The 26,691-nt window shown below is 40.9% G+C and overlaps 3 protein-coding genes across 3 annotated transcripts; 2 read left to right on the forward strand and 1 right to left on the reverse strand.

The window, feature by feature from the left end:
- Positions 1 to 3,899: 3,899 nt before the first annotated feature.
- Positions 3,900 to 4,328, reverse strand: LOC134192849 (uncharacterized). The gene has a single exon (XM_062661608.1). It carries the CDS (start codon positions 4,326 to 4,328, stop codon positions 3,900 to 3,902), a length of 429 nt encoding a protein of 142 aa, XP_062517592.1.
- An 8,081-nt stretch (positions 4,329 to 12,409) lies between these two features.
- LOC134192850 (putative ammonium transporter 1) lies at positions 12,410 to 16,864 on the forward strand. The gene is made up of 8 exons (XM_062661609.1): positions 12,410 to 12,470; positions 12,539 to 12,862; positions 14,058 to 14,158; positions 14,214 to 14,348; positions 14,684 to 14,917; positions 15,014 to 15,152; positions 16,241 to 16,330; positions 16,400 to 16,864. The coding sequence occupies exons 1-8, from the start codon at positions 12,410 to 12,412 to the stop codon at positions 16,681 to 16,683; spliced, it is 1,368 nt and encodes a 455-aa protein (XP_062517593.1). The 3' UTR covers positions 16,684 to 16,864.
- Positions 16,865 to 18,505: 1,641 nt separating this feature from the next.
- On the forward strand, positions 18,506 to 22,800 carry LOC134192851 (ammonium transporter 2-like). The gene is made up of 8 exons (XM_062661610.1): positions 18,506 to 18,644; positions 18,707 to 19,030; positions 19,281 to 19,381; positions 19,440 to 19,574; positions 20,616 to 20,852; positions 21,365 to 21,503; positions 22,205 to 22,426; positions 22,496 to 22,800. Exons 1-8 carry the CDS (start codon positions 18,506 to 18,508, stop codon positions 22,798 to 22,800), a joined length of 1,602 nt encoding a protein of 533 aa, XP_062517594.1.
- Positions 22,801 to 26,691: the final 3,891 nt, after the last annotated feature.

Genomic DNA, 26,691 nt, shown 5'->3' on the forward strand with positions numbered 1-26,691 from the left:
TTATTGTCAATCAACGGCATATATCTGTCTGTGTGTTGGTGTTCGCGTGTAGAACGAAGAGACTTTCCAAGACCAAAATCAGCGACTTTGACAATCCAACTCTGACTAACTAACAAGTTGTCACTCTTCACATCTCGATGAATTCTCGGTGGGTCCAATTTATGAAGAAATTCCATTCCTTTCGAACCGTCTAGAGCAAAGGCTATTTTACGCTTTTCATCTATTTCAATACTGACGTCACCTAATACGTGACGTAATGAACCTCGATGCGCAAACTCGAGAACGAGAAACGGTTGCGCTTGAGCACTCGTTGTACCCGCTCCGATAAAAAGTACAATATTTGGATGACGCATTGTTTGCATAAGTTTAATTTCTTGAGCGAATTCCAACGACGATTGCGGATCATCGTCTCCAATCAGCATTTTTACAGCAACGTCCATATCACGATATTGCGCTTTCCACACTCTTCCCGATGCTCCTCCTCCTATTTCGTCCTGTAGTCTTATTTCTTGCCAACTGATCTGCCACGCATCATTCAATGTTTGTATATGACGACGGAAAGCCGTTTCTCGTTCCCTTCGTCTTTTTCTAGTGCGCCATAATACAGTAACGAGTAAAGTAACAATACCTATAACGAGAACAACTGCCGTTCCAATGTAATAATAAGTTGCGTCATGACAACGAGAACCAGTGAAACCGATAGTACATGTGCATACGGGAACTTGTGTTACACTGTTGCTCGCCACCAAACATCTCCCATGAAGACAGTAATCCGACACGCAAAGGTTGCAGTCGGTCACCGTTGACGAACGCTCACCTTTCGTCGTCGTTCCGTTCGGACATTTACTGCACTTGGTCGACCCCACTCTGTCAGCGTAGAAGCCGACCTTGCAGAAGTGGCACGGAAATCGAGAAATGTCGCTCGACGATAATCCTCGAGGACAACCAACCCTCGTATACAACAAATCATTTCCCTCGAAACGTAGTAGATATCCTTGCAAGAAAGTAATTTGAGGACTGAGATTGACAGCGATTTGCACGTTCATTGGTATTTGAACCACGAGAGTCAACGTTCGCGAGTAAATCATAAACATCCACACGTTATAGCTCAACTCTACACTAGTACTAGAAATAGGTATGCCGTAGGCTGCAATCCATAACATTTCAGCCTTAGCAACTAGAGCAAATCGGCAAGATTTGAAGACAATAAAACGTAAAAATTTGAGATCCGGCACTAAAATGCTCCACGAATTTTTAACCAAATTGTATTTCCACAATTCTTGGATGCAGTCAATACTATTGTTAGATCCACCAATAATAAACATGTCAAACCTTGTAATTGCAGCAGCATGACCATATCGAGGTGGGATGTTCAACTCGTGCTCTGTCGTGTCCACTTTCTTCCACATTCTATGTGCGAGAGAAAACTCCCAAAGATCATTTAGAACAACACCAGAGCTAGTACGACCTCCAAACAGCAGAGCTGACGACGAGTCGATAGTAACGAGTGTAAATTGAGATCTAGAAGGTATAGAATGCGTCATTTGTTGTGTATCATGTGGTGACGTCATCAAACTCGTGTAGCTCTTTGATACCATCAGCCACACATTTCTCTCTATTTGTGTGTAATACAAGTTGTTATTATCCTTGTGCACGTCTGCACTTAGATAGTCTATTCTTGTACAGTATAATCCTGTAACGTTGAGATGACTTTGTAGTTCCCATTTCTTCGTGCGCATGTTCAGCGACCACATGACTGGTTGCACAATATGTTTATTGTTTGCACTAGAAACGTCAGATGATGAAATGACAATCCGATAATATGTATCTTTCCAAAACGATTGTAGTGCGCAATAGGAAGGATATAGTATGGTTTCCTTTAGTTTATTCCAAGCCCATAATCTTGCCACAACGTTTCTCTCTAAAATCCAAGTGCTTGAGCCACAAACTGTATCTTCAGACAAGTAAACTATCAATTTACTATCACTCACTACTCGTACAGAATACACTTGTATTATATTCGGAAGAATCCCCAAAATGTTTTCGTATAACGTAGACGTACTAGAGAAAAGTAGTCGAATAATCGAACGATTTGTCAAACTAAAGAAGAGAATCTCTCCAGTAACAGGCAAATACACGGCTCTTAAAATTGAATATGTGGTAGGAACGCAGTTTTTTGTTTTATTCCAGGTTGACTTCTCTACGGAATATGTCCAAATGCATTTCTCAGCAACAAAAAGTAGTGTTCTCTTGGCCGGCGAAGGATATGTAACAACAGAAGTTATGTGAGCCCGATTACTACGAAAATTGTGAAATCCCTCTTTCTTCCAACGATACAGTCTATGTTCTATAACACATCTGATCCTGTATGAGCCAACCTGAGTAGTACTATCTTGACCTTGATTCAAGTAAACGAAAACGAGAACATCTTCACTGCAAGCGCACGAAGAGTTTGAACTTCTTACGGCTACCGCAACAAAGATATCGAAATATTCACTTTTGGCTGGTCCATAACCAACAATCGTAACTCGTTTCCATTCTAGTTGTTTAGACATAAATATCCAAGTTCTGTTAGTGGGATAAGGATGCACCATGATGGCATGTGATCTACAAAGAGTCACCAGGTTGAGGTCGCTCATCGGGGGCGGTCCGTTTGCTACATTATCAATTGTTTTCCAAGAGTTTGTTTCTTCGTAATAGATCCATGTTGTGTCTTGATCACGAACCTTTGAAAATAAACCAGGACCCGCTTTTGCAATTCCTCCATACAACAGTATCCTGTAAAGATACCCTTTGGTTTCTATTGACGATTTGATAAATAATTGTGCAGATCCAAAACGATCAACATGTGGTGTATTGCAAGTCCAAGAATTAAAGCTTTCCAAGTCATAGTAAGACTGACTACCACTTTTGAAAACTACATTGTTTGAAGAGTCTGTAGCTGAGGTGTTGTTCGGTGGAGTACTTTGTACTCCGTCTGCCGTGTTTTGAGCTAGAGATGAGATTTTGTTTAGCTTGTAATGTGCTGTGAAGAGGGTCAGCAGAAATACGCACAAAGAACGTTTCATGACGGGATTTGGGAAGAATTATCTAACCTTGAAGACATCAAAATAAAATGCAAAGCTTAGTATGGTTGAAATCAATTATGCATTTAAAAAGCTACAAATATACACTGATAACTCAATATTATGTATAATTACCACACTCTCGTCGCATGCTTCTCTCTGTAGCCCACTGTGATAATGGCTAGAGCGGTGGACCCGCTATATTGTGCCTCGGGTTCAATTCTGCCCGTAGTTCCGGGCCCTGGCCTGTTTAGTCTCTTGCACATCCCCTCTTAACGCGCGTGCGAGGAGCGGAAAGGTTTAGTGCCCGCTCGCGAAAAAGGGTCTGTTCATATCCGGCAGATAATTGGGAATGCAAAAACAGTGACTAACGCCTGACGTCGTCTCTTTAGCACGAGTAGTATTGGCTTGGAATTAAGAGTCCAGAGAGCTCGCGCAGAGCGTGAACTCTAGTCTGGACTAAGTTGATACTAAAATGATTTCGGCAGTACTTAACCCAAAGCTATGCTAAATGGTATTCTAACAGCCTAAGGTCGTTTTACTTAGGTTCATAATGAGATGGAAAGATAACCGCTTTTGTATTACGCAAACAAAGCATTTGCGCAATGGGATATCACGAACGAAGAGACGTCTGCCATGTTTGCGGTGATATCTTGGTGTACGGCTGGACACGACGACTCTTTGAATCTGAGGCATAAACAGGGACAGTCTGCGCACAGTACAACCTACAGCTAGAAAGAATTGAATAAATCATCAAAACGGTATAGTGTGAACCTCATTCACAACAATAACGGCGATATTACGCCGAAACACGTCAGCCTGAAACGCCTTCATTCATTCATCCGAACCGACAATAGCCTCAGGACTACCGTACACGAAAAAATAGCATCCCTGCTTGATACGAGAATCGCATTCACAGCTTGCTCCTATAATAGCAGCTGATAACCCCTTAGATGGGAGGCCGGTTACCTGATCTCCCATGAGAGATCTAGGCGGAGAAAGAACAAGAACAATTGGATGTTTAGCAGAAAGATTTACTCCAGCTGTACGCAGCTCATGCATCACGCTAGGGAGGACTTGGAATATAGCAGGCGTTTCAAAACCAGTCGGAAATGTAGCGAATGCATCTCGTTCATTCAGAAGGTACTTCAGCGTTGTTCGCTGTTCAGAATGCAGTGAAGCAATTCCCAGTGTCGCAGACGACTTGGCGAAAGTCGTGGTAAGAACACTCTCGTTCGCAATGCAGCTGGCACTTGTGGCCATGATTAGATGTCTAGTATGTCACCCGGAACACGTTTTAGACATGTGTTTGACGCTTGCATGCACTTACCCACCTTGGAGGATTTCACACGCTCGTAATCAGCATTAGTGCACTTAGCATAACCAATTACTGCTAAGCCAATCAGAATTTACAACCGAAATTTCGGTGGGAGGTGATCTTCTTAGAAGGCTATTTCCGAAATCACTTTAGTGTCGACTTGGTCCAGACTAGAGTTATGGTCGCGCACTTTTTGGTCTGGAAGTTTGAGGCTAACGTCGCTCGAGTAATGGCTAGCTATTATGTTACTCGACATGCCGTGAAGTTGACGTTTGCATGCGCATTATTCCGTAGATCGTATACCTAGCAGATCATGTAGTTCACTAGAAGGGGACAGAGACTGAGGAGATCAAAAAGTAACGGCAATTCCCTCATACAAGGCAAGAGCCTGAGATTAAGATGGCAAGATTGCGCGGAATGCGAATGCCCTTATACGCGCGTTCAAATCAAAGTGACGCGCATTGGTGGTAAGAGTCGACCTTACTCTATCGGTCCGTATGACCGTAGACCCAGGAAGGTTTTACGGCTGGCGAAGTTATGACTCACAGGCTAAAAGTTACGTGATGACGATAAAGTCTCTCTGTAGACTAGACGACAAGACTCACTAGATCCAGGAAATTTCGCAGTTTATGAATCACGAAGTGAAACTTACATGATACACAAGGAATCTCTGCACCAATACAATGTACGTCACTTTAACTATTTGACGAATTTCGCGCTATCTTGCCATCTGAATCTCAGGATCTTACCTGTGAATAAGGTAATGACTCAATGACTCCAACTTTTTGATCTCCTCAGTCTCTGTGCCCTTCTAGTGAACTATTACGGCTATATGAAACAATACGCATGCAAACAAATAACGCCTCAGCTTCACAGCGTGTCGACTGACATAGCTAGAGGCAGGCGCGTGTTACGCATGCTAAAGAGACGACGTCAGGCGTTAGTCACTCCTATTCCGTTCCAGTTATCTGCCGGATGTAACAGACCCTCTTTCGCGTGCAGGCACCGTCCCCTCTCCGCTCCTCGCGCGCGCGTTCAGAAGGGCTGTGCAAGAGACTGCGCTGCCAGATCCAGAGGGGGATTAAGGGGGTATAAACCCCTCTTTTTTCAATAGACGGGGTTCAATAATTTTATTAAATTTTACTATAAAAGAGAAAATTAGTAATGCTATAATTAACTGCTAACTGTGAAACCCCTCTTTTAAAAATTCTTGGATCCGGCGCTGGACTAGTAGACCCCGTTTGCGTTCACACGTTTATAACCACCATCGGTCTCTCAGCTGGATTCGTACGTAGGGTATGAAGTAACGTCAATCGCGCGTAATACTGACTGACAAAGAAGTAACGGCACTCACTATGATGACGCCACCCACTATGATGACGGCACTCACAATGAGAACGCGCATGCGTGCAAATCAGCTCGATGTCATGACGAAAATTTCTTGAAAGGAACGTGAGATAAGTTGCCGATCGTCCGCCATGGTTAACTGCACGCGCAAGCTAGTCAATGGTGGGGGGAAGCTGAAAGCTATATGATGACCGGGTCCCGACCCGGCATTCCAAAGTGAGCCGGGTCCGGGGTCTACCTCGGGTCGAATTATTGTCGTTTAAACATACGATCCCTTGTTCGGTCGGGGTGGGGCTGTGGTTTCATAATGGGGCTCAAATATTTTGTACTTGTACATAACAGATTTTCAGAACAATCTTGTGCTCACAAAATTATATATATATATATATATATATATATATATATATATATATATATATATATAGCCTCGTCTACAATATTATGTAACACTATAGCGTTTGTGACCCAATGATTTATGATAGACAGTTTTTATTTTATTTGTCGACATGTGCAGGTCTGAGCGTGTTCCTTTCCTTCACTGGCGACAAGTTTCGCAAATTTTGGATTAGTATTCATATTGTTTCTAAACCAACGTGTAAAATGCTGAATCTCACAGAGTGGGAGGAGTCTCAAAATTGAAATAGGTATACTAACTGTAGTAACAAATTTAAAACTGATACTTAGTACAAGTACTGTTCCTGAACCAATATCCCATATAAAAATGAGTTAATTTATAATTGATTTTGGAAGTAAAGAACGAGGGACGTATCTAGAAGCTGCACATAATGAATACACGTCTTAATTAACAAGTAGGACAATATTTTTCTAGCCAAGTCTTCTTGGACACTGATAGTCGAATGACTCAACGACACGCAAAGCTTACGCCCTATAGACATATCAGATTAAATTTACTCTTACTTACTATGTGGGCCCTTCTCTTTATTTATACCTTTCTAGAATCTATTTTTTCTAAAAGATGTTTTCTGCAAAAGAAGAGGCTGAAGAGATCGTCAGAGCTTAAGGTAGGATGAGAGGAGTTTTTACTCACGGAAGAAATTGGAGAAATCTGCGCTTGCGCAGTAGCGCTAACCAGGCCGGATGTCACAGACTCTAGACACCAGGCTAGGATTCTGGTCTGGAATATAACGGTAAGTATCACGTCATCGGATATATTCTTTAAGAAGAATAGAATCTAGACGCTTGTCAAGCTCACTTGGTAGTGATGGGCGTTCGTAGGCATCTAGCGTCTCTAAGACGGCGTTCAGCTCGAAATACATATTATGTATACGAGCAATGAATTAACTGCATGTAGGAGCCGCCTTTCCGTTAAAATTTCAGTTAGAACTGATGAGAAAAGTCAAGAGGTCTTCACGTGACCTGTTCAGTTATTCGACAACATTAAGAAACTACTCTTAATTAATTCTAGGAATGTTCAAATTCAGAAGTCATAAAAAATACACTGACAAGCGAGATCGATGCCTACATGGTTATCTCACACTGTGATGTTTTGCATGTAACCGTCAAAATGACTGCCTTGAAGTTAAGATGTTTGCAATAAGTGAAGTAATTCAAGCGGCCTTGGATGACGTTGGTTAAGCGCCAACAACTGTGGTAACCATATGGATGCACCACACCCTCTCAGTTATCAGTACATAGCGAGAGGTGCCTAATCTAGTAACATTCATAGAACTACATACAACTTAACTGGAGAACATACATGGGTGTAGTCCGCACGGTAAAGGTTGGAGAGCTGCTGCAACGCTGGGTACGTACATGTGCATAAGCATTCTCACTTGATGTTCGCTGTGCGTGCGTTCTGGTTACCATCACTGTGGCTAAGGCCAATTGCTTGTACACAAACTGATAACTATGGTGTTTACCTGCTCATTTACAAAATATAATTATTAATATCTCGGTGTATGTACTCAAAAGTGTGCATTGAAACGGGTCAGCGAATTTGTACAAAATGATTAGAAAACCAAATTCATAGATAAGATATTTATTATTGCAATACATTGTTCTACAGTTAAAGTATTCCGGAGATATGCGCTGGCTGCTGGCTCCGCCTTCGCTCGCTAATGAAAAATCCATACTAACCAAGTTGGATATCAGGGCGCTATCTCAGACCAACAGGTGTACTTTAAGAACGTTAATTAAGAACTGACATGGCCGTTTGAAAAATTTCGTCCGCCAAGTGTAAAGCGCTGGTTTTGTGCGCCATCAGATCACGTGGGGCTTACTTACGCAATCAAGTTCCCGGAAATTTTATCTCTACTGTTTCCGTTGCTCCAAGAACGGTGAAAGCCGTCGAGCTACTTTCAGACTGTCTACTTTCTTTTCGTGAGATTTTTCCCGTCAGGCGACTTTCAAGAGAATTGGCGTTTTGTGAGATTATTTGGCATTAAAGGCAGTGGACGACGTCGCCGATCGTGTTCTAACAGTTTACGAAGCACTCATCCTTATGCAGGAACACTTTCTGCGAAACACCCTCGATCACCGAACCTCGCTATTTCGTCTGTGCACTACCCTGCTCACTGTTAAAGCTGCGCTTTTTTCCGGAGTGTTCCTTTAATTACAGTTTCATAAACTTTTACATTCACATAATAAAAGTTGTATAAATGAAATGCATATTGATTGGCAAAACACTTGAGTTAATTATAGTGTCTAGTTCTTCTAGAGATCGAAGACTTTTCTGCATATCAGCTGTATAGATAAGCACATGTTTTGCGACAGATGTTTCATGGCAGACCGCGCACGTTATATGCACAGCGTGATTCAAACAAGTTTTGAATAACAGTCGACAAATGTTAAGCCTTTAAGTAAGCATAATCGCACGTCTACAGTATAGAAAACTCAAAGTGACTTGGTCACTTTCCAACCCAGCGATTACTAAGGTAAATTTTTAAACGCTGAATAACTGAAGACAGTGTGTATTGAAATCAATCTAGGAAGTCTTTTCTGAAACACAATACTTGATGACAATGAATTAATTAATAATTGATGTTGGTTAATTAAAAGAATGAGAGATGCATCTAGCCCATAATACATACACGCTAATCTACATCTACGGACAATGCTTTTCTTACCGATCGACACTGGTAAACGAAAGACTCAATGACACGTAAACGTTTACGCCCTAGATAGAAATAGAATCTTAAGTTAGAACTATTTTGACTTTTCTAGGGCATTTCTCTTTGTACCTGTCTAGAATCTGTTTTTCTGCAATAGAAGAGTCTAAAGAGATCGGCAGAGCTGAAGGTTGTGATGAGAGGCGTATTCACTGAAATTGGAGAAAGCTGCGCTTGCGCAGTAACACTGACCACACCGGAAGAATGTCAAAGACACCAGTTAGCTATAGGCTGTGAACTTCGAGAAAGACATCTAGTTTCTTCACCGCTGGTTTCCACGGTATTGAAGATATTCGTTGAGAAGATCTAGAGTAGTGGACGTCTCTATACGACGGCGTCTAGCTTGAAACAAGACTAACTTCACGTGCACGGGAGCCTTATATATATTTAATTTTAATTCCGTTTCTAGTTAAAAGTGCAATTGTGAGGCGGTTTTCACGTATTTTCTATTCAAATCCAGTAAAACACCTTGTAATTGATTTTGAAAATTTTCAAATCCAGAAGACTTGGAGTAGAGGTAAACTAAAAATGTTACAACAAGCGAGGTTAGTATCAGAAATAGATTTCTAGCTGAAAGGCTTTAACTAAGTACTTAATTATATTACTTACAAGCTGTATTAGTAACCAGAGTCGTATATATATATATACATATATGTATGTATATAGACGGCTCTATTAGTCACCATAGCCGTATGGCTCTGTTAGTAACGTTAGCTACTATACTACAGTTTACAGGTCTGGCAACCCGACAGCAGTCTTACACTGTGGAATAAAGAAGGAACATCTAAAAGGGTAGTCAGGTCTGGTCGCACTCCCAACTGTTTAGCTAATACAGATGGACCTCAAAACCTACTCAAGTAAATCTGTCAAATTCCTATGAACCGCCCGGGCACTTAGTGAGAACGGACTTTCTTGCATAAAAATCCCATTTTCCGTATTGCTGCCCTGGGCGCTGTTTTGAAAATTCCCGGTAACTAACAGGCCAAGAGTTTGACGTCCATAGGCTAGCCGTCGCAGTACCAATCTAGCTTACGCTGCTACACGCCTGCAATAATGTACCAGTAGTAGTAAAATTGTACATTAATTTCCACTGCCTGTACCATGATGTTAAATATAACAAAATACAAATCATTGATATGGAAATACATGCACTATATAGTAGTGTATACCAAAGTTTTTAATTTATTATTATATTAATGTTTTCAATAAACAATTAAGTTAGCGCATCTATCTTGCAGCATTCAAAATTTTTCAATGTAAAGTGGTTAGCGTCAGACAAGCTGAAGGGTTTGAATAGTTTACCTTCATCAGCACGCATGTGTGAAACTTTCTAGATGTTACTGTTACATGGTTGAAGTGGGCAATGACAATTACTAACAATACGCAACTAAAATGCAATTTAGCGAGCCGTCTTAGTTCTATAGCATCCTGTGTCACTAAGAGCTTTAGACTGAAATACCAATTGTTTTGTCTAACGCGCGTTACATACTATTGTTTTTTGTTAATTTAAGTTTTTAAAACCTGTTACTAAAACTTTTATTAATTAAATTATTTAAATTTGCAATTGACAGAAAACAACACATGTCAGTTAACTCTGTTTTAAATTTTGCAAGTATTCAACAAGTTAAATATTCAAGTTCAGAACACTGGTTAACCAGCCTTTGTAGCTAAGACTGCAGAGACCGCCCCGCTCTATACGTCTAACGGTTTTCTAAAATCTATCTTAGACGAACTTTGCAAGAAGTGATAGTGTTAGAAGCAGCAATGCCAGTTGTCTTTGGAACAGACATCTTGTAAATATTAATAGCGGATCTAGGCATGAACATACTCTAGCACGTGCTTCCACTTAGAGACTGTCACACAAATATATATACTATCTGAATAATATTGATTATGACGGACAATGAGTTATTTATGCGTGTTTGAATATTGCAAAGTATGTTGGCATGGAAGCTCAGTTGATTCCTAGAGATTTGTAAATGCAGTGTAAAGATATCTTGTGAGATATGACGTCGACTAACTAGTAGTCGATCGTGCCTCTTCATCAGCTAGACTCTAGATTTACCATTAAGCATGATTAGGTATTTATAAGCATGGATCCGCAATACTAGTACGTAGTACAATATGTGAAAAACTATCATAAATTAAGTTAATGTGACCACATCCCTATTGCTAGGCAGCTAGTCCTGCGTTGATAGGGATATCTGAACTCTCCTCGATATCTATTCCATTTCTAGAAACACGCTGGAACGAACCGCCAGTCCAAGTTTAGAGTCTCGGACGTACAAAACCAGACGCTGCAAGTCTCAAGTACGTCTGCAGATCGAAGAATAGGACAGCCAGTCAGGTAGGTCTAGAAAGAAACCTGATAGAGTGACAGACCGCTCTGCGTCATGCATATGTATACGATCTCTTCAAGCGTTCATCATTATTACATGAGGTCACATGAACAAGTTCTAGAGAACGTGATATCTAGACTGACAGTCAATACAGCATTCCGTCTCTCTAGTCTAATCTGTATAGCAAAAACGGAACTAAATGTCTAGCCATGCGATGTTTTGAAGAGCTGCCTAGCTAGAGATACAGTAAGGGCCAAGTTGAACATGAATCGAACTAGTGAAACGTGTGAATTGCTTATGATCCTTTCCGCAGGAAGAGTTTCTACGTAGCTAACAAGGTATTTAGCTAATTTGGCAACTCAGGAAGCTACTCCTTGAGAAACAATGGCTTCAGCAGTTCTATAGTACCAAATACACATACTAGTTACTGGTGTCTTATTGAAGTCTTGTTAGAGATTCAGAAGGTATTCTCGATGGTAATCGAATTTAGCATTTACATTTCTACGGACTAAAGTTTGGAATTTAGTCTGAAGTGAACTCATTCCAACGTCACCAACACGTTTGCTTTACTACGTGGTTCACGCATTTTTGTGTTTTTTTTTAAATTTTGCGTAAAGCAAGTTATAAGTCCTAGCTAATAATAGATCAATCTAGGACTTAATTAATTGAAAGTATATCAAATTTTTATACAACTAAGACATTAGCCCGAAATAGTTTTGTTGCGTTTGAATTTACAAAACCACAGTTATATCAAAAATGTGGCTTTTTGTTACTATGTATCAAGTTATAGGTGTGGCAGGCTGCATCCGGGAAGTTTCTGTGTGTCAGTCGTCGCATCATGCAGCGATATTCGTCGATTTTTAATTACTGCAAGTCTTGCTGTGGCGTACTCTATCTATTTCAAATGCGGGGGAGCCTAGAGTGCAAACGTTGGACTCTAGGTCTGACGACGTGGGAGCCGCAACACTGGAAGTTAGAGAAATGTGCGTTCTGATGGCAGCGTCATAGAAAAGAAAAGCAGAAGTCAAGATTTAAGCTGTAGTGAGCAACTGAAAGACATTGCCTAGATAGATCTAGAAGTGTCACGTGATTTATGTTAGTCACATGACCAAAGTATTCTGTTGAGAGTAAGACTTTGTAGACTTTACATATCTAATTCGTTTACAAACTTTGTGTGAACAGGTTTCAACTTGCATATTTGGTTTATCAAGGATGACGCCTATCAGTAATGTTGAGGACTCTATTGCCACTATCCTTGCCATTATTGTTTTCTGTAAGTGCTTGGTCACAGACTCATGTCTTTGACGTCTATACTATGTCTTTCTATTACGTACTGTATAGTTATGCAGGCTGGCTTTGCATTTTTGGAAGCTGGTTCAGTTCGATCTAAAAACACGACCAGCGTATTGCTCAAGAACTTTATGGATGCTATTTGTGGCTGTGTTGCATATTGGGCAATGGGATATGCACTTGCCTTTGGAGATGGCAATGCATTTATGGGAACGGAGCACTTCTTTCTTTCAGGAATTGGACTCTATGATACAGAGTTTGTGAAATGGTTTATTTTCTACGTTTATGCTATTACGGCGACTACAGTTGTGAGCGGAGCTATGGCAGAGAGAACACAACTGAAGAGTTATTTGATATTCACCATTTTATGTACAGGTATTAAGTAGAGGTTATCGTATGATTACTATATGGCTTTTACCAGTGCAAGGGGCGGGATTATAACCTCGCCCCGAGTGCTGGTAACAGCCATTTAGAACTCTAATCATACAATAAATTATTTATACCATGGTCACGTGACGTGTATAAGTGTAAGTGAGAGTAGGATAATAAACGGAAGTTACTTATTGCACACTTGCCGTGCAATACGTCATACACCACCTCAATGCGTGATCGTGACTGATGGCACATCACGTGACCATGGTATATAAAATGGAATAGATAGGACAGTGTGCATGCATTGATTGTGTGCATACATGTGGTGCATATACCGTATTTCCACGCATTTAGCTGCATACCGGTTTAAGCTGGGGACTACCAGATTACCAGTATACCCCAGGGTATACCGGCTTGCAGAGAAAAGACAGGTGATTTGACTAACCTCCCTATAGACTGGACCCATAGATCTGTTCTGCATCCGTTTTTAGATATTGGTTGAAGTAACATGAATAAACACTAAGACTCAACTTTCTCATCTAGATGTAGCTGTATATAATCAACGCTATAATTTTTTGCTTGATTTTCTCTATCTTTATCCCCATCTTCTTCATCGTCTTCCTTTCTTCCTTATTTATCAGCCCTGTGTGTTCTTTTGCTTGTTCAAACCTAATCTTGTATGCACTGATGAGGCACTCCACATTTCCTGGTGACTTCTGTTTAGTTTCCAACGTGCTTATCGTACTTGCGTAGTGTAATGCTAGCTTTTTCGATTGTGTATGATCTTCTGCCACACTGTGAAGATCCGTTCTCAATACCTTCTGGCTGTTCGACTTTTCTCTTTTCTAACAGGGATTTGGGGGAAGCTGCATTCTCTAGGTCAACGAATCCAATTACAGCGAGTGTGCAGTAGAATTACCGCACGTGTGTGGTTGCTCCCTCGCCATTACGGGCACTCCCTCACGCTATACTGGCATGCTGCTACATGCGTGAATATGGTATTCATTGGTGATTGTGTGTGTGTGTGTGTGTGTGTGTGTGTGTGTCTGTCTGTCTGTCTGTCTGTCTGTCTGTCTGTCTGTCTGTGTGTGTCTGTGTGTGTCTGTGTGTCTGTGTGTGTTTCTGTAGGTTTGTGTGCGTGCATGCGTGTGTTTATGCATGTGTGTGTGCATGTTTTGAGGGTGTGGGTGTGTTGTAGGATGGGTACAGCCTATTGCATCTCATTGGGTAACTTCAGAAGAAGGATGGTTGCAATCTGGTATTTTTTATGACCATCACAATGTGACTATTCGCTATGTGGTATTTACTTTCAAAGTAACCAGTTTTGAGTTATTAAATGATTGTTATTGGTCAGGATTTTGCTGGAAGCAGTTACATTCACGTTGTTGGAGGGATGTCTGCTCTTGTAGGTGCTGCTGTAGTTGGTGCACGTCATGGTCGTCTTGATGAGAGAGGAAATCTGGTAACGATATCATCACATGCAACAACAGTAAGTGATCATGTGTCTGTGTATACATGTGTGCATGTGTGTGTGTGTGTGTGTGTGTGTGTGTGTGTGTGTGTGTGTGTGTGTGTGTGTGTATGTGTGTGTGTGTGTGTGTGTGTGTGTGTGTGTGTGTGTGTGTGTGAGTGTGTGTGTGTGTGTGTGTGTGTGTTGTGTTTAATGTGTGTTTGTACAAAAATGGTGAATATATATATATATATATATATATGTCAATGTGAGTGAGTGGGTGTGTGAGTTACCAAATCAGTGCTACTGTGATTATCGATGCTGTACTTTGTGTGAAATAGAGTGAATGACCAAGTGTCTGTAATGTATTTTAGATGTCAACACTAGGAGGGTTTATTGTAATATTTGGCCTCTTTGCATTGAATTTGATTGCTCACAGCAGTATTTCTGAAATCAATGATGGTGGTATACATGGACTGATTGTCGTCAACTGCATACTGGCAGCTACTGGAGGTAGTCTTACTGCTGTAGTATATAGACGACTTACTGATCGGCAAAATAAACAATGGAGTCTTGTGGCTGCTATCAATGGCTCATTAGTTGGACTGGTAAGTTAATATTATGGTGACTGCTTAATGTGCGATATACTATAAAAATTTTATATTTAAATAATTGTAATGCAATTTGTATCATTTTTGGTGTAGGTTTCTATTAGTGCAGGTGCTAATGTGGTATATCCATATGGAGCATTTGCTGTTGGTTTAGTATCAGGGTTGGTGTACAGCTTGTCAACAAAGTTAGTTGAACGTTACAGAGTGGACGATCCATTGGACGCTATTGCAGGTATTATATAAGGGCATAAATTATTAGTAATGATGCAATTCTAACATCTGTGAGATCTATGTGGAAATAGTCATTGATGTTTTCACTGGACTATTTTCACATGGTCCTGCAGATGTAAGTTAAATACTGTACAAGTATATGCATACATAATCTGGACTGCTTTGTGCATTCAAAGATATAAGCAGGCATGCCTTCCAAATGTGGAATGATCCGATAACAAGCACTTTTAGAGCCGTGTCCACACTAGACTAGAATGGATCGCAATCTGATTGGGACTACAAGCTTGGGCGCTGTGGCTCAGTTTGTTAGCGAGTTCATTACGAAATGAATACATATGGGACCCACTGCAGGTTTGAGTCTCATTGAGGGCAGCTGTGGTGTACTTCCTCTAAGCAAGATACTCACCAACCAAGTGCACTTTTTCTCTACCCAGGTGTATGAATGGCTACCAGAAAATGCTAGGGAAGTAAGCAGCCTACATACTTAGTAGCTGCAGTAGGAACCCTTGGATTACCAGCCTCAGGCTGAAAGGGCTTTCATTGGTCAATATATCCATTTGTCTTCTTCTTCTACACTGCACTTTGAAAGTGATACCTACCCCCTCCCGACTCTTTTTGGTATCACGTGACTGATGACCGATGTGTATGTGTGTTCTTTGCTTGTGGAAAGCATTGATACAGCGATGTAAGGTGAGCGAGAACAAAGATGAGTGAGGAGGGTTAGATGTTCTGACTGACTGTACGTAATGTGGTGCCCGCTATTTCTAATTGGAATCAACGGATCTTAATCTGATGTGGATCGAATCCACTCCCAGTGTGGATTGGATTTATTGCAATCAGATTGCGATCGGATTACGATCCCGTACCAAGTGTGGACAGGGCTTAAATAGTTGTGTATGTTTATGTTTGTATGTGGGTAGTCAGTTACGAATTACTTTTTATGACATTTACATCTAGTGCATCTTGGTGGTGGCATATGGGGAGTTTTGTCTGTTCCATTTCTGGATGCCAATATGGGCCTATTCTACAAAGGAAACAGACTCTCCATGCTATTCCTTGGCTGGAATTTGTGCGGTTTGTTTGTGATAGCCATATGGACATTCGTGTGGGCTGCTGTTATATTTGGAGTTTTGGCCTGCCTGAATGTTCTTCGGGTTTCATCGGAAGAAGAACTAAAAGGTTTCAATTAATCTCTAAGTCTCTTATCTTACAATACATTCTTGTTACATTTTAGTGTATACTGTTCAGGTCTTGATGTTGTAAAGCACGGGGAAAGAGCATATGCCCATAATAGCAAAGACAGCAGGAGACTGACTCGCAGATTTTCTGATGCTCTCGGTAATGTCCATGGTATTAACCTTGCAACTGGTTTGCAGTGGTCTCCTGATGGTTCTGAAATGCAGCCCGAGCAGCCTACAGTAGGAGGCACTGTTGTTGAAAATGTGAATGTTGAAGATGGTATTAGAGCTTCTACCTCTACGAAAGAATCGCCCAACAGCAGCATAGAGCCATTGGAAATATCTTCTGTGTAAATATGCTACCAATTATATGAACCAATTTATGCAATTAAACAAATTCTGGAACTCTATGCAGTAAACGATGCTTTTACAAATGATTAGTAGATGTATAGTTGTCTTCTGCATTGATTGTTTGATGCACTGCACTTATTGATCCTCCACGCATCTTGTTATGTCTTTCTGCTTTTTCTGCTTTTTCTGCACGTGACATTAAAATCAAGATTATGTGTTATACTTGTGATATTAAACAGCTTCACTTACGTAAAATTATTCTTCAATGATATTTAGTATATTTTCACGTTTCAGATACAGGAGCTACGTGTATTCCATGTTACATGATGGTTAGTGTGTACCTATGTTAGGATTTTATCTTCCCGTCCTTCCTCCCAGCACGTACTAGCTTCCTTCTAAACACCAAGATTGTTTGGGTGTATGCCTGAATGTTGATTCAAGATTAATTGTGTTATATGAGGAAAGCAGGTGTAGAATGCCCAAATTAAAATTTAGTCTACTTTGTCTGGTAGGTCATGCAAGAGTCTTAGAATGATCGAGGTCACTGGTGGGAGCCTTTTTCTATTGTGGTGACCGTTTCCGTTCAGTACAGACGCTAGAGATTCGCAGCCGTACATCAACACTTTAGTAATTCCATGCATTTACCAGAGCACTCTGAATTTGAATTCAGCTTGACAGCTGCCACAGGTGATACGTAACGTCCCGTATATTTGTACTTTGCTGTGCGCTTTCAGTGAAACAGGTCATTGTTGTGAGCGTGCTGTTTCTGAGATTTACAAAATATTGGAGAAAGAGAGGAGTACTCTAGTCGGTAAGTGAGGTCTGCATGTTAGTATGTAGATACTACAGTGACCAGTGTACTACAGAAACGTAAGCATGTCTAGATATCTAACGAAAAGGCACTTCTTGACCACTTGTTTGGAGGCAAAAACGTGGCAAGCTATAGATTCTACTTTATCCTTCAGGGTAGTATCTAGTATGCGGTCTTGTCAGAAACTTTGGGACCAGAGTTGTGAGGTAATTAGAGTATACACCTGGAATCAGCTTGTCTGACATGTAGGTCACTACAACAGAATTGGTTGAATCTGCTGTGTTGTTTTGAAGAGGCCACTCTGGAAGTGGTGTGGAGCATTTAGTATTTGGAGGAAGAAGCACTAGCAGTCTGCATCTGTCAATTGGCTTGAAAATTTAAACAAACGGCATGCGTATGGCAGCGAATGAAGTGACGCAATTGTTCGGAAGGTCGTCAATAGTGGCTTCTGGAAGCTTGGAGAGCGTGTTATGGCTGTGGCTTAACTAATTAGCTTACGGGTGGATCGAACTGCGTGCATGCATGATGGTTACATATTAATATTATATTATATATTAGGCACCTCTTTGTTACATGTCTGTTTCTCGTCACTCGTCTGCATCCGAATGACAGGCCGCACTGATTTCACCATGACACCATTATTCATACAGAGTGCATGTGCATACAACTACGTGGATCATACATGTTGACAGTCCCATGCTCAACTACATAGTTTACTACTAATTGCTGTGCATGGATCCCCAAATCAGACCTTTAGTCTGGTACTACTATAGACTAATGGCTATCATTTGTGCCTCCTGACTTCCAGTGCATAATGCATAATGATAGTGGCTCACCCGTCCGGGTCAGTTTGGCTGATGAGAAACATGCAGGCAAGGGCCTAATGCTTCAGGCCGGATTGATTATAGGCGGAATAACAAAGCACTAACTGAGTCATCCTTCCAGCCCAACGCACGTGTGCATGCCGACATACACCCTCAGGCTACTTCCAATGCATGCATGATTTCCATAAACATGCATGTCGTTGGAAGCAGAGTGTGGGAGAGGAAACTTATACATGTGTTGGCTTTCAGAGGTTCTCAGCCCATTATGACTGCCTTGTCGAATAATGTGGAAGACTTTCATCTCGTCACCCTTTCCAGCATGGTCTTTTGTAAGTATACTTTACATCAGTGATCTATACTCACTTTGATCTAAAGAGTGTTGATATTGTAGTCATGCAAGCTGGGTTTGCATTTCTGGAATCCGGTTCCGTGCGCGCCAAAAACACCACGAGCACTCTTTACAAGAATTTTACGGATGCCATTGTTGGCTGCTTTGCGTATTGGGCGTTTGGATACGCTCTAGCGTTTGGTGACGGAAACGCAGTGTTTGGCTTTGAGCACTTTTTTCTATCAAGTATTGGGATTCGTGATAGAGAGTTAGTACACTGGTTTTTGCAGTACGTCTACGCAATCACAGCAACGACAATCGTCAGTGGTGCAATGGCTGAGAGAACGAAAGTGAAAAGCTACCTGATATTTTCATTTGTTTGCACAGGTAATACTATCACACACACAGACACACACACACACACACACACACACACACACACACACACACACACACACACACACACACACACAATGACAAAGTAATGTGACTAAAAATCACTTCCTCTCATGTACATAAATTATTTATTTATTTATAAAATATGTGAGAAATACAATTAAGCTAGATTAATTAAATGCACGCACTATAACTACTTTCCCATTTTATTAACGTATATTTATGTGTATCTTCATGTCAGGATTTATACAGCCGATAGTTGTCCATTGGAGTTGGTCAGAAGAAGGATGGCTGCGATCAGGAATTCACATCGATCATTTCAACACAACAGTTCGTTACGAAGTATCAACATGTAAACATTTCAGCTCAATGATTTTTCTAACATTTGTATTGCCGCCAGGACTTTGCTGGTGCTAGTGTTATCCACGTGGTAGGCGGAGTAGCAGCCATGTTGGGAGCGTCTCTGGTTGGACAACGCAGCGGTCGCTTCGACGAGAGTGGGAAGTTGGTTAAAATATCACAACCAACTACAACTGTGAGTAAATAGGTATCATATGTATCATTAACGTAATACCTCATATGTTTAATGATATGCCTAGATCACAAGAATAATATTGTAATTGTTGTACGTTTGAACATCTACGCCCGCGCATGCGTGATTTATTTATTTATTTATTTACTAATACAGTACTATCATATTTCAGGAGATCTGTCTGTCTGTGTGTATGCATGGCCAGGCGTATCTACGCTCGCCCCGCGTCCGATCCCCGCCGAAGTTTGCCCGCGCTCACCGAACTCGTACTGGCCGACATTGACGTGGCCGGATTTTTCTCGAGTGCATTGGGCCCTCTCGAGGGGTCGACCCCGCGTAAATTTCTCGACACTGCCAACGTTACACCTTCCGGTTCATTCGAAGACATGCACGCACCAGCGACGGTTTCTTGTCGATCAAGCCGCTCCTTCACCGCTTGCGTTTCTCTTCAAATTCTCGTTATATTTGCACCGAATCCGAACTACGCGTTTCCTGCGCCGAGCGCTACACCGTAAGCGTGTCGATATCTCTAACGATAAACACGAGATGAGCAATATTCGAATTCAGTAATATTAATTAAGTTAAGCACATGTGTCACGCTATATACAGTTGAGTAAGCAACTGCACGTGACTTCACCCCAAACGAAAGCTCGTACCAGTCTCGTCTAGACTGAAATGCGTCGTCGTTCTTCTCAACGCTTTCAGCGATCGACAATTTCTTGCGGATTGAAGCCGTTCTTTTACGAAAATTCTGTCCCGCTGCTAATTCTTCAGAACGTAATAAATTGCAGTTAAACTAGATATACTTCATAATAAATTCTCAGAACGGGATACTCATGCAACAACATAAATTTGCATACAACGTTAAATTAATTGACTAACAACTAATAATCTGATCTACCCTTGCAGAGAAAAGGCCAGTTAGCTAGTATACAAATAAGCTAAAAGAAAATTTTTAATCTTTATTTAATCTAAATTGTAAAAGAGCACGCCCACAGGTTACAATTAGTGCGCGCTCTTAGTCATTTATTGTTGTGGCCTTAGATCTCGATTCTTGGCGGATTTATCATCATTTTTGGGCTCTTTGCATTCAATCTTGCGTCTTACCAATCACTCACTGGATTTGGCGATGGTGCTGTGTACGGTGTCATTGCTGTCAATTGTATGTTGGCTGCATCGAGCGGTTGCTTCACAGCGATGTTGTTCAATCATTTTAGAGAAAAGGAAAGGTCGGGACAATGGAGTCTTACCACGGCAATAAACGGCTGCCTTGTCGGACTGGTATTTCACATTGTAAATAGCAAATAAATTAACATTTAATTATTGACTTTTATGTATAGTTGATATAAAAATGTGATAGTTGTATATATATATATATATATATATATATATAAATTGTTTATTTGAAGTAAGTATTGTTTTATTTAAACGCCGCTTTCAAATAAACGCAAACTGTTGTATAAGCGACGTTTTGTTAAACGCCACGATTGCAAAAATTTGTGAAAAATAGATGGCGCCTTTGAATAAACGCCCTCTTCATTAGTGCTATTACAAATAATTTTATGTATGTTATGATATTTATATATACGTTTATGTGTTTATGAATTCTATATATATATATATATATATATATATATATATATATATATATATATATATATTATTTATTCTAATTTATATTCGCAAATATTGTTAAATTGTAAACAATTTTATTAGTATAATTTATGAATTTTTAATTATTAATTTTACACCATATTTTAACTTGTTACTTATAATTTGGTGTTGTGTAATAGGTGGCAATAAGCGCCGGTGCCAATTCTGTCTACCCGTATGGAGCCTTCGTGATTGGAGTAGTTGCCGGTATAGTGTATGTTATCACAAAGAGGATGGTTGTGAAGTGGAGCGTAGATGATCCTTTAAACGCTGTAGCAAGTAAGACAACTCTAATTTAATTAATTAAAATTTGCATACATAATTTACAATTTGACATGATTAAAACTTAATGAAATTAATACTTAATATTTGTGTAACAATTTAATGGAATTAATTAATTAACTATTGTTTGTACCTGTATGATACGGGCAACACTCTTTTGTGCCACAAATAGATTATCTAATTCGACAGTCCAGGTACCTGGGTACCATATTTAGTTGTAAACCACGCCCTTGCTCGCGTACCTAGCACGTCTGTGTGTGTGTGTGTGTGTGTGTGTGTGTGTGTGTGTGTGTGTGTGTGTGTGTGTGTGTGTGTGTGTGTGTGTGTGTGTGTGTGTGTGTGTGTGTCTGAAGTCTCTATACGCGACCATGGCTTTGCGTGCTCGTATATTGGTGTCGATTTATTTAACAATTCAACATTGAGTGTAGCAAATTTTGTATTGTTCAGTAGTACTGAACCATTTCACGAGGTCTGGTACACAAATCAGAATCAAATGAGCCTCTCGTGACAAAACCTTGAAGCTTTGTTGCACTGCAATAGAATTCTAACTAGTCTAACCCCAAGAATACCATGCAACGCGAATCTGGCGTTACACATTTGCTTGTCAAAGAAGTTGAGATGCAAAGTCTATAAATAATTAAATTACAAAATTTTACATGAGCAATCTACGGCATTCGTAACCGCGTGTCTATTGCTAGTTCATTTTGGAGGCGGAGCTTGGGGAGTTATCGCAGTTCCGTTTCTTCATCACGACCTTGGATTATTCTACAGACACGACAAAGTGTCGATGGCTCTAATTGGCTGGAATTTGCTCGGTCTCTTTGTCATAATCCTGTGGACTCTGATTTGGTGTAGTCTCGTATTTGGAATTCTGACGTGCCTCGACATTCTTCGTGTCTCGCCTGATTGTGAAAGAAAAGGTACGTGGAGTTCAATCTAACAGCCGTCTTCAGTACTACACAACATTTTTATGTTGCGTTTCACTATAGGGCTCGACGTGACGAATTTTGAGGGCGCCGCTTATGCGCAGGTGCAGAAGAATAAAGTCTTTGTGAAGTCTCAACCATCGAGCATTCATCTCGTTTCTTCTCTACGGAAAATGTATGGCAATAGAGACAGAAATTCATCTTCCATGATTCCACAACGGTGGAGAGATAGAATGAGAAAGAAACAAGAGATGCTACCTGAGAGTGACGCAAACGTCCCGGATGGCAATGAAAGTGAAAGCAAACCGAACGTAAGAGTTGGAACGACTACACCTTTAGGCGACGGCTTGGAGATGTCCGTTGTCTAAAAATTCGGTGAATGAATTTACTAATACTATATACACCTAGATGAGTAAACTGTTAATTAATTAAGTTACATAAGTTAGTGAGTGGTATACATAATTAGTAAGTGCAATATGTACATAAATGTACTTTTGACCGAAGTATAACCATATTGTTAAAGGGACAGATTGCATTGGTTTAGATTTTTAGTCATATTTAGAATAAGATTGATTAGTCAGTCATCCATATGTATCTTTCCTAGTAAACACAGTTGTGGACCTAGTCAAATGCTTGTCACACTGTGCCACACTTGCGCTAAACACAATCACGTTTTAACGCAACTAGACAGGCAGGCAAGCAAACATGTATGCACACAAGCACCACAGTACATCATCACACTAAAACAAAGTAATACCTAAGGATAAACATATTGAATCAACTACAAAACACTGTGAGACCTCTCAAGCACAAGTCAGCTTGCACTAAGTCTGGAGTCTCTAACTTAATCGCGTAAACTATAAGAAGATTTTTAGTCAGTTTCTTAAGCATGCATGCTACGCCGTCACGTCGACGAGAGATGATCTTGTCAAATTCAAACTTATTGTGCTTGTGGACGCACACACGAATATGCACACTCACTCTCCCGCACGCACGCACACACACACACACACACACACACACACACACACACACACACACCACACCACACACACTCTCTCTCTCTCTCTCTCTCACACACACACACACACACACACACACACACACACACACACATGCACTCTATACACGAGTACTCGCTTTCTTCAGTCTTTATCTACTTCTGGCTTCTTGTAAACCGTAAAATGTCTATTTGTCTCTGACTGACTTCCACAACCAACAAAAAGTTTCGGATTTTCTTTAACTATCATCGATGACAGCCTAGATATGATCCCGTGGTCATAGAGGTTTTGTCCTGTCTGCGGCCTACAAAGCCTATATATACGTATTCATTTGTGGAAACGCAAAACAGGCAAAGCAAAAATGTTTGTCTATGTACTGCGTCATCATCTCTATTTATAGCATTCTACAGCCTTGGTAATTCAGTATCACTTGAAACTGAAGCTCTAAACGAGGTCTGGCTATCAAGGGTACACGTTAGGTCAACTGTTAGTTTCTTCAAGAAGTCCATCGTCAACGCAGTTCCAAGAAACAAGCGATAATCAGGTAACATGAACCTGTATAGTTAGTTGTCCGTCTGTAAAAAATATTGAACACACGTAGGACAGCTACGACATGACTTTCATGCAATTTCTAGCTTTAGCATGCAGCTAACCGCAAAAGGGTTATACAGGCAGTTAACCCTTTATTGCGCACTAGTTTCTGTTACGCTACAGGAACGGTGTCACTGCCCTAATTTCTTTGCGTACCGAGACCACATACTGGGTTGCGCGCGGCCATTGGCCAGAGTTTTGGTGTCGGGCCAGGGGGGCTCAAGCGACTACAAGATAGTATGTCATCATCAACATTATGACGTCACACACTGGTGACTCGACATTTAGACAGTTATCAGCGCCGGATGCAGGAGTTTTAGAAAGAGGGGGTTCACCGTTAGTAGTTATTTATAGAATTACAATTTTTCTCTTTTCTAATAAAATTATATGAAATTATTGAACCACGTCTATTGGAAAAGGGGGAGTGCAACCCTCTTAACTTCCCTCTGGATGCGGCCCTGGATATAATTATGAACTTGTTGTATACGGGCACACATGTATGTTATCACAAGTTATGTTTGGGCAAAGAATTAGTAATGGCTTGATTTATGTTTATTTACTACAGAGCTGTCATTCCTTTTCTTAAACACAAATTTGGTTATACGAAATTAGATTTATTATATCTCGGATATAGTTATTCCAGGACTTAGTGAAGCCACGACACTACACTCTGCCTATATTTCCTATTTTAGTATCGCTACGAGGTAAACCCTGCGATTGAGGACAGAAATTTTATAACTAGCTATACCAATTGAGGACGCTTGTAAAGTGGGCACGTGACCCAAATGCTCCTATCTAAATCTGCGTCTTGACAGGTATTAGATATGCACATACAGCAGTACTGTAATAATACCGTGCACTGCATCATAATGACAGCAGCTGTCATTCTCACTTATTACACACGTCTGGACGAAAATGTACGTCTCTTACAGTTTCAGCAATATTGGTATTAACGTATATATAGATTACTAGCCCACCATCCCCCGTTCTTCTCAAACTCTATCACACACACACACACACACACACACACACACACACACACACACAGAGACACAGACACACAACACACACACACACACACACACACACACACACACACACACACACAGACACACACAGACACACACAGACACACAGACACACACACACACACACACACACACACACACACACACACACACACACACACATACACACACACAGACACACACACACACACACACACACACACACACACACACACACACACAGAGACACACACACACACACACACACACACACACACACACACACACACACACACACACACACACACATGCACAGACACACACAGACACAGACACACACACACACAGACACACACACACACACACAGACACACACACACACACACACACACACACACACACACACACACACACAGACACACACACACACACACACAGACACACACACAGACACACACACACACACACACACACAGACACACACACAGACACACACACACACACACACACACAGACACACACACACACACACACACACACACACACACACACACACACACACACACACACACACACGTGTGTGTGTGTGTCTGTGTGTCTGTGTGTGTTTGCGTGTGTATATAAGCTTTTACAGCTTCAGTAAACATAAGCCAACTATAACAAGTAATTGCAACAACAGAAATTTTTTATTGCCATTCTTAAAGCTGCAATGTATGACAGAACCAGTCATTAACATGTTTCTGTAGCAGAACTATTGTCGTGCCACGAACATTTATTACAAACACAAACCTAAATGACGTCGACATTGTTCTCTCTGTCAACAATCACGTTCTGTATTAACAATTACCGTAAGACTGCACATTATTCCCTGCAGACAGAATGCTGTCCAAAGCTAAACCCATTCGCTCCATTGCTTTTGAATTAGAGTCTCCGTCTTCGTCATCTGATTGACGACCTGGAGCATTCGTCAGTGGCATCATGTCTGCTCCAATCTGTATGTCTTTGTAGATGCAGCAGCCATTTCACGATCGCTTGCGGAAACTCTAAACATAGTCATGGCCTCCTCACTTATCTCCCTAATCCTAGGACGTCTAACCCGTTGAAGGACATTGTTACTAAGCGCCCTTGCTGCTACCATGATGTCAGGAAATCCGACGCCTGCTGCAGGTTCAGCAAAGCAAACACGAAACCCACCTGGCAAATTGTTGTTATTGATGACGTCAGCGGCCTTTGGCGAGCCTGCCTCCGCCAATGGCGTTGCCATGGTGGAAAAGTGAGCATTGCGGTAACCCGGACCCTTCTTTTGCCAGTCGGCCCACAACTTGTCGATATTCGTGATGGAGAAAAAATTCGGGAGCATATGCTGACCGTCCACTACACATAGTGCCCCTTATATGGCAATGCATTTCGTTATGAACATTCATCCGAAGACCACCTTCGAATCTTAGGAATTGATTTGGCCCATTGTTTAGTAATTATGCAATTTCCACAATACCCGGTAACGGTCTAAACTCAGGATCGTTCATATTGCTAAAGTTACTCTGGAGACAACTTCCAACAGGAAGAAACCAAGTACCTGTCTAAATCTGCCATCTCTGACACAGCCAACCGTTCCTGCGCCGTTTCCGCCGATGTGATGATTTTCACCGCCCCTGATGCT

The sequence above is a fragment of the Corticium candelabrum genome, chromosome 17 (genome assembly GCF_963422355.1).
Source record: "Corticium candelabrum chromosome 17, ooCorCand1.1, whole genome shotgun sequence".
Classification (NCBI taxonomy): Eukaryota; Metazoa; Porifera; class Homoscleromorpha; order Homosclerophorida; family Plakinidae; genus Corticium; species Corticium candelabrum.